This window comes from Sinocyclocheilus grahami, unplaced genomic scaffold (assembly GCF_001515645.1).
Source record: "Sinocyclocheilus grahami isolate Dianchi unplaced genomic scaffold, SAMN03320097.WGS_v1.1 scaffold1047.1, whole genome shotgun sequence".
Lineage (NCBI taxonomy): Eukaryota > Metazoa > Chordata > Actinopteri > Cypriniformes > Cyprinidae > Sinocyclocheilus > Sinocyclocheilus grahami.
In genome coordinates, this window is record NW_015506226.1 from 338215 (window position 1) to 345954 (window position 7740).

Here is a 7740-nt window from a genome sequence, read left to right on the forward strand (position 1 = left end):
AATGTCATGGCTGACTGACTTGCACATGTCATAGAGAGTTAGCGTGGCCACCGCAACGGCGGTCAGGGCCTCCATCTCCACTCCTGTGCGGCCCGTGGTTTGGCAAGTAGCCTTGACGATGACAGCATGTTCTTCCTCCAGCAGCTCTATGGAAACGGAGGCGTGGTCAAGAGGAAGCGGGTGGCAGAGGGGAATGAGCAAAAGGCTAAAATGCTTGATGCCGGGTTTTGACCTGCAAAATGTGTAATCCCTGCAGCACTGAACTTCGCTCAACTGCGACAACCTTACGAAACACATTATCTTTAGCTGCATTATCATTATCAAAATAAATCTAGACCAAAATAAAATACTCTTCGTACGTCAGGTAAACGAGTCTTACTTGAACAAGTCACATTTCATGCTCGGCATGGACACAGGAATAGTTAAAATGACTAAGTAGATTAGCTAGAGGCATCTGAAGGCACATTTTGTTAAAGAAAACTGCTTCTAGAGAGAAGAATTTAATACTGTAGCTACTTTCAAGCAGGTGGGATTAAGCCTGCGATTTATGCATTCTTTAGGAATCAGGCGAGCGATGAAAATCACCTCTCTGTCCGCCCGTCTTGCTGAGCAACTTGATGTCAGTAATAACAATGTCATGGCTGACTGACTTGCACATGTCATAGAGAGTTAGCGTGGCCACCGCAACGGCGGTCAGGGCCTCCATCTCCACTCCTGTGCGGCCCGTGGTTTGGCAAGTAGCCTTGACGATGACAGCATGTTCTTCCTCCAGCAGCTCTATGGAAACGGAGGCGTGGTCAAGAGGAAGCGGGTGGCAGAGGGGAATGAGAGATGAGGCCTGCTTGGCACCCATGATGCCCGCTAGCTGTGCTACCGCTAATGCATCACCCTTGGCAAGCTGATTGGCACACACCAAATTAAAAGCTTTTGGACCCAGGATGATCTTGCCACAAGCCATGGCTGTGCGACTAGTTACCGCCTTACTGCCCACATTGACCATGGAGGCTTTACCATGTGCATCAGTGTGGGTCAACTGCTCAGAGGTTCCATCAAGGCTGGAGGACTGTGCATCTGTATGTGGTATTTTCAAATCAAACCCACATTCAGGGGTTTTGCTGTGGCAGTGCCGTGCAAACTGCAGAGTTGAATCTCTAAATTTGGTTGTTGACAGTAGTGCACTAAGAAATAGAATGGGAGGAAATGTTTTGGATTGTAGCTGTAGTGACTGAGACCACCAGTGCAAAATGTGCGTATGAGCGGTTAGAGCTTTGGGGGTTTTTAAGGCACCAGCATTCACTTGATAAGATTCGGTCATCACTTCACTGCAAAGTGCCTCTGAGAATGCACGACTTTGACTGTTCGATCTTTTCATAGAACGAAATCTTGGTCGATTATGCTTTTTACAAAGAGAAGTCAAACCTAGTGCATCATTAACAAAAGTGCTTGTGTAGTCCTGATTGGCATTACCATGAAAGTGTTGAATGCAATTTGTTAATGAGTGAGTTGTAGCAGAGGCTACTGAATCCATGCTGTGGATCAGAGGAAGAGGCTGGCTCTGACTGCTTCTAAACAGCGATCCACACAGCGGCCAGCTGCAGTTTCTACCTGTAAACAAGGACACACATATTTAACAATACAATATTTTTTAAAGGAGAATCCTCCACAACTTGTAATCTGGTAAATGTATACACATTAACAGTGTGGGTGATGAACTAGTATAGTATATTCTATACTAGCATAGTATATAAACAGCTTGTTGATAGGGTGTGCGATATATCATCTAGAATAATATCGTAAGGTTTCTTATAACAGTGTGGAAACTGACCTTATCTAACTTTGCAAAAAAACAAATAGCACACCTTAAGAGTGCACACTTTCACTGCATAACACCGCCTAGTACAATCCAGTTAGAATGTCCCAATTTCTTTTTTTTCATATTTCAATATTCAAAATATTTTTTTAACTTTAATTTCCACATTATTTATGCAATTGTAATTACAAAATAGTTTCTGCAGTGCAAAAATGGATTTTGTTGATACTGATTTCATTTGATCTGTAACAACAGTAAAAATGTCCCTGAAAAAAATCTATTTAAGGCAGCAAAATCGACCCTTAATTTCAGTCACTGCTGTGAACTAGTCATTGCACAGCATATGAAAAACTTTGGTCAAGGAACCAGAACAAAATCACACTGCAAAACACTTTCTAATCCCAGAAAATAATGAGATATTCAACACACCACAGACGATATAGTGAGTGAGATGGGAAGTGTATTACGTACAGCCACATCACCCACCAATGAGGATCATTGGCCTGTTCTTCATCTGAGATATATTGAACATCCCTGCAGAAAAAGAGTAAATAAATTATGGATAAGACATGACCTGAATGTTGATTACTACATTTTAAATTAATATTCTTTAGTAGTTGGGAAACATTTGCTGGACAGTTGATGTGATGTATCAAGAGGGTGTTTGTTTTTACCTGCATGCTGTTTCTTCTTCCTCCCAACTGCTGCCCCTATGATGTGCAGTAGTTCCTCTTCAGTTGCTCCAGAGCGCAGAAAATCCCTCAAAGACACCTCTGAATTTCCAAACAAACAAACCTGATGGCGTGCCAACACAAGACACATATGTAAAAAATAAACCAAAACAATTTAGACAGCTAACTGAAAAGCTTAAGCACAAGGCATATCAGCGTAAGGAATATCACACACACACACACACACACACACACACACAACATTTACCTTAAGGTTGCCATCAGCCGTGATGCGCAGGCGGTTACAGGAGCCACAGAAATGTTCTGACATGGAGGTAATGAAGCCCAGCTGGCCCCGAAATCCTGGAACTCTAAACCCCTGTAAACAGACAACACAGAAACACACACATGAAGGCTTATCCACTGATATGATTCTATAGCCTTACCAAGATGACCCAAGATTACAAAAGGAATGTTTTTATTGAAGCCTCTTGCCCTATTTATAACGTGTATGAAAATTTTCAAAAATGTACAACAGACCAATAAATAAAAACTGCACAGTAACATAGCAAAAATCTGATAACGTCTTCTTGACCCTTTCAAAATTAGCTCAAATGGTCATTTAACATTGAGAATGATTCATGGCCAATGATTTATTTAGCAGTTTGGAGCTGGGCTGACCTTGGCTGTATCAGTTTCCTCTCCAGGCACAGGCTCCAGATTGGGCCATTTTTGCTTTAAACAGTCCAGCATCTCCTGATAGCTCACCATCATCTTGAAGTTCCATCTGTTACCTATAGAGACAGCCAATGTGCAAAGGTACATTCAGCTGCTTTACATTCTTGTATGTAGAAATGTTTTTCCAAACATGGATTAAATGTCAGATTATTAAAATTATAAAAAAAATCTTGAAAAGACATCCCATGTGAAGCGATATTAAATCAATCTTGTAATGTTTCAATACAAGTACAACACATGAAAGAGAACTGCTTTAACAATCTCAATCTCTCTTAACCTTACCAAGAAAAGTGCAATGAAAACAATAGTGTAGGCCTGTCACAATAACAACTTTTTTTTGCGATATATTGCCCCAGAAATAATTGCGATAAGCGATATTATTGTCATTTTAAAGACCATTTTATGCCACTGAATATATAATCATAATGTAACAGTATAATAATGCAAGAAGGCCTACACCACTTCCAAATGACAACAAACTTTTTAAGAATATTTAGATCAAGGAAATTAAGTATCAAAATATAAGATACCTTAAAAAACCTGTACAAATAGTAAATAAACATTTTCTAACAAAAAGTGCAAAGTAACAAGTAGAAAAAAGAAAAATGCTCAAAGAACTTGTATGGAGATTTTTCCATCTACAGATTTTTTTCCTGACCTTCTTTTCTCTGTAAATGAAGGGTGCACACTATTGCTGAAAAACACAATCACTACTCGGCAGTCAGATGTCTGTATGCACAAAAGGCACAGATCCCTAAACAAGGCAATATCTGCAGATTTAACTTTTTTTTGTAGAAGCATTTTTAAAATTTGAACTAGCACCTCATGACTACACCACGTTATGCACGAGAAGCTGAGGCGCAAGTGAAATGTACAAAACATGGTGACATTAATTTTTAAGTAAATATAATGGGCGATATATTGCGTCACCAAAAATTATTGAGGTCATGTACATATATTGCGATAAGTCGATATATTGATTATTGAGACAGGCCTACAATAGTGCACATCTTTTCATTGTTTAAGATGGATTCTATGTTAAATTATGTAATTTTTTCCCCCTGTAGTCATTCAGAGTTTCACTTTGAGGTGAGGTTAGAGGAGTCATTGTTTGAATACCACACAAACGGCTCCATTAATCACAGTACCTAATCAGTTATTGGAATGACTGCTGTAGTATTGGCCCCCATGGCAAAAACCTTTAACAGTGACACTATATCAGTTCAAAAATCTATTGAATTTGTCTCTAATAATTCATTGTCACTGTTATCCAGTAAAAGGAGTTGAAACTTGTTTCTGCACATTGTTGTTAAACGTGTTTAAATAGTGAAGGAATATGACTTCGGTGGTTCTTCACCTAAAATATCAACAGAATGTGGACTGTGTTACTTGTGCTATGAATATAAATCTTGAGGTACACTTAAGTTTCACTGACCTGGAAAGAAAATAATCTGCACTACTAATACGATTGGAGAACTGGGGCAGAAAATGCAGCCTTTACAACAGTGCCAATTATACTACAATCCTGTAAGATGGGCTAACAAGTGTAGTTTTCTCTCTCTGACTTTAGATAACAAACTTACCATCAAAAGGCATGTACTCTATGAATCTCACATCCAATGGTTTCCTCTCTGTCAGTGACACAAAGTCAATCACCTCGTCTTCATTCAAACCTCTCATAACCACACAGTTCACCTGAGAAGAGAGACAAATCTTTACCACAATGAACGAATAACTGAGGTTTCCCAAGTTTCAGTGCAAAAAGCCAACTTACGAATATTAATGAAGAGCTAGGTGCTGCTAGAAAGGTGGTAATAAATGCCCTAAAGTGGTTTTAAGAACTCTAGCATTTGACACTTTGAGTACTTTTGCTAACTGAAAGCTTTGAAGCTGTATCCTTCATTGACATTAACCATTTTATACATCAAAGGGGATTATATATTCAGATGTTTTGAGGCAAGTACATTACCTTGACCGGATTGTAGCCCATTTCAATAGCCTTTTCAATGCCTTCCATCACTTTATGAAACCCTGCAAGTGGTACCAATTTTAAGCATCAATTAGAAAGTACATCTTTTAGGTAGTGACACACCAAAATTTGGCAACCAAAAATTACTGCCAAAACAGCATTTCGGGTCGAAATAGTTTTGAAGGGCTGAAACCATCAATCAAAACAATGGCATTTAATTAGCACTTCTACTATGGCACGTTTTGTGTACATAAGGTGAATAAACTACAAAAGGTAAGAAGATTATACAGCTTAAATATTTGGAATTACAAGTTAATGAATGAATGGATAAATGATCATCTACCTCTCAAATCCATGACAAAAGTTTCACTGGACAACATCCAACTATGTTAATTTAGCTACAAGTTTTTACCCAATAATGTATCAAGATTCAAATTGATGATAAAAGAAGATTATGAAACAAGTACATGGAGTAATCCCAACTTGAACTGTACATTTTCATAACACTTTTGTCAATTATTTTCAGCTTTTTGAGTTCGATAATGGAGGTAAACCGTTTCATACACTTTCTCCATGTTCTGCTGCGACCTTTGTGCTTCAAGACATTCACAGTCTGAATTTAATCATCCATGACACCCCATGCTTTCTATCTGCTCTTATCTACAGTACATCCCTCCTGGAAGAGTACAAACTTTGTTTTCTGCGTATTGGAGCTTAACAGCATCTTGTACCTTTTCGTCTAGTGATTAACTCAAATTTGGCAGGGACCAGAGTGTCTAGACTGATGTTGAGTAGATCCACTCCAGCTTTCTTTAGACTGGGCAACAGTCGGGTCAAATTCATCCCATTTGTAGTGACCGCAATGGTCTTTAGACCCTCCAACTTCCTCAATTCCGCTTTCAGAAAGAAAGGAAAAAAAGAGTTTAATTAGCGTTTCTGACTGTAACACGGTTTTGTCATGCAGAATATTAGCCATAAAGTGTGAAACATTCAGCACATGATCAGTGACCAACAAAATTATTATCAGTGCTAGTCTCACCGTAACAATGACGTGCACTGAAATGAATTGACTTCAGAAAAATTGGTTTCCCTTTCACAAGGGACCCGGCAGTTTTTTCTGGACTCCTTTTTAATGGTTAAATTACATTTTATTAATCAAAAAGCATGTTGAATTAATTAAAATCATGAAACAAACAATTTAACATCAATTTATTAAAAGTTTAACAAATATTACATGTTTAGGGCCCTATGAAAATGTTTTATTTTTCCAACCTTATGTTTTATTGTAACCAAATTCTGTTTTAGCATGTCAAATTATTTGAAAGCATAAAACAAGTTTCATTTATTCTTACAATAGCCTTATGATTTTTTGCTCAGAAATTGTGTATTTACATTTGTTTTAAGGCATAAAACAATCAATTTAATGTATCTTTTAAGTAATGAAAATTAAGCAAATTTTATTTTTTTTGGAAAATAAAGGTAATTTAATATTACAATTAAAACATTTAAAAAATATTGTATGCTTATTCCTTAAAAATAAGGTTTTAATATTTTAAGTAGTAGTAGTAGCAGCCTGTTACACACATTCTGCTCAACAATAGTAATATATTTCTGCCAATACCCTCAAGTTAAACCAAACTTTTATTTTGATGGGTTGCCGTGAATACCTTTACATTTCTGTGTGTATGACATGATGATAGTTTTACTCAAATGAAACGGTCAACAGCTCATGAAGTGACTCTCAGAGCAGTTCTGGAGATGTTGTTCATGTATTTATGTCCTCATTAGTGAGACGGCAGACGTTAATATCACCGCAAGCGTCACAAGCGTTTCAGTATGAGTACTACACAAAACCGCGCATCTGCGCCATTCATTAACACAGAGACACACAAAATTCATATTTAAATATGAATCGTTTTGCGGCTTAATATTTACAAATACTAGTGGGAGTGGGCCCACTTGTGTGTGTGTGCGCGCGCGCGCTCGGGCAGAACTCCACTGTGCGCGATACAGAGAGCGTCACCATGTAACGTAGAGACCGAAATGACATGCCGTCGTGTAAATAAGATAAATAACATAAGACTATTTAGTTTGCTTAATAAAAGAGCAAGGTATATACCAGTTCTATATATATATATATATATATAATAATGACAGGGGAAACACTGTATTGACACTGTATTCTGTGTGTATGTGTCTGTTCAAACATGAGGAGGAGGAGATGCGAAAGACGAATCAACTTGGTGTTCGCGCGCCATCTGAAATGCGTCTCTCTGTGTGTGCGCTTTGCACAAACGGAAGATACGCTGTGCTAAATGCGGCTTGTGCACACGCTTCAGGTGTGAGTCTGTCAGACAGCAAGACGAGATGGCAAAGAGTTGTTTTCTGCAACTTATTGCACTTAATAACTCTTTTTAACGTCAAGCAATTCTCTGCTATATGCGTTGAGCTAAAACGTTGACCTTTTGCAATGTTTTGATTTAAGCAGCCTATTATTACAATTATTCAGATATCATTTCGCCATTGCGATATGCATATCGTGATATTTACAT

General features: G+C 38.0%; 1 protein-coding gene across 2 annotated transcripts in view; it reads right to left on the reverse strand.

Annotated features, from left to right (window-relative positions):
• Positions 1–205: 205 nt before the first annotated feature.
• The window catches only part of mocs1 (molybdenum cofactor synthesis 1), a 13715-nt gene continuing 6180 nt past the window's right edge, over positions 206–7740 (reverse strand). Inside the window, exons 4-11 of one of the 2 annotated variants that reach the window (XM_016251479.1) lie at positions 5920–6084; positions 5189–5250; positions 4803–4914; positions 3163–3275; positions 2750–2860; positions 2485–2605; positions 2297–2344; positions 206–1605 (exon numbers count right to left, since the gene is read on the reverse strand). In XM_016251479.1, coding sequence (XP_016106965.1) covers positions 557–1605; positions 2297–2344; positions 2485–2605; positions 2750–2860; positions 3163–3275; positions 4803–4914; positions 5189–5250; positions 5920–6084 — 1781 coding nt within the window. In that variant the 3' untranslated portion in view covers positions 206–556. Of the gene's footprint in view, positions 1606–2281; positions 2345–2484; positions 2606–2749; positions 2861–3162; positions 3276–4802; positions 4915–5188; positions 5251–5919; positions 6085–7740 lie in introns of both variants that reach the window. The other variant, XM_016251480.1, reaches the window with a different exon arrangement.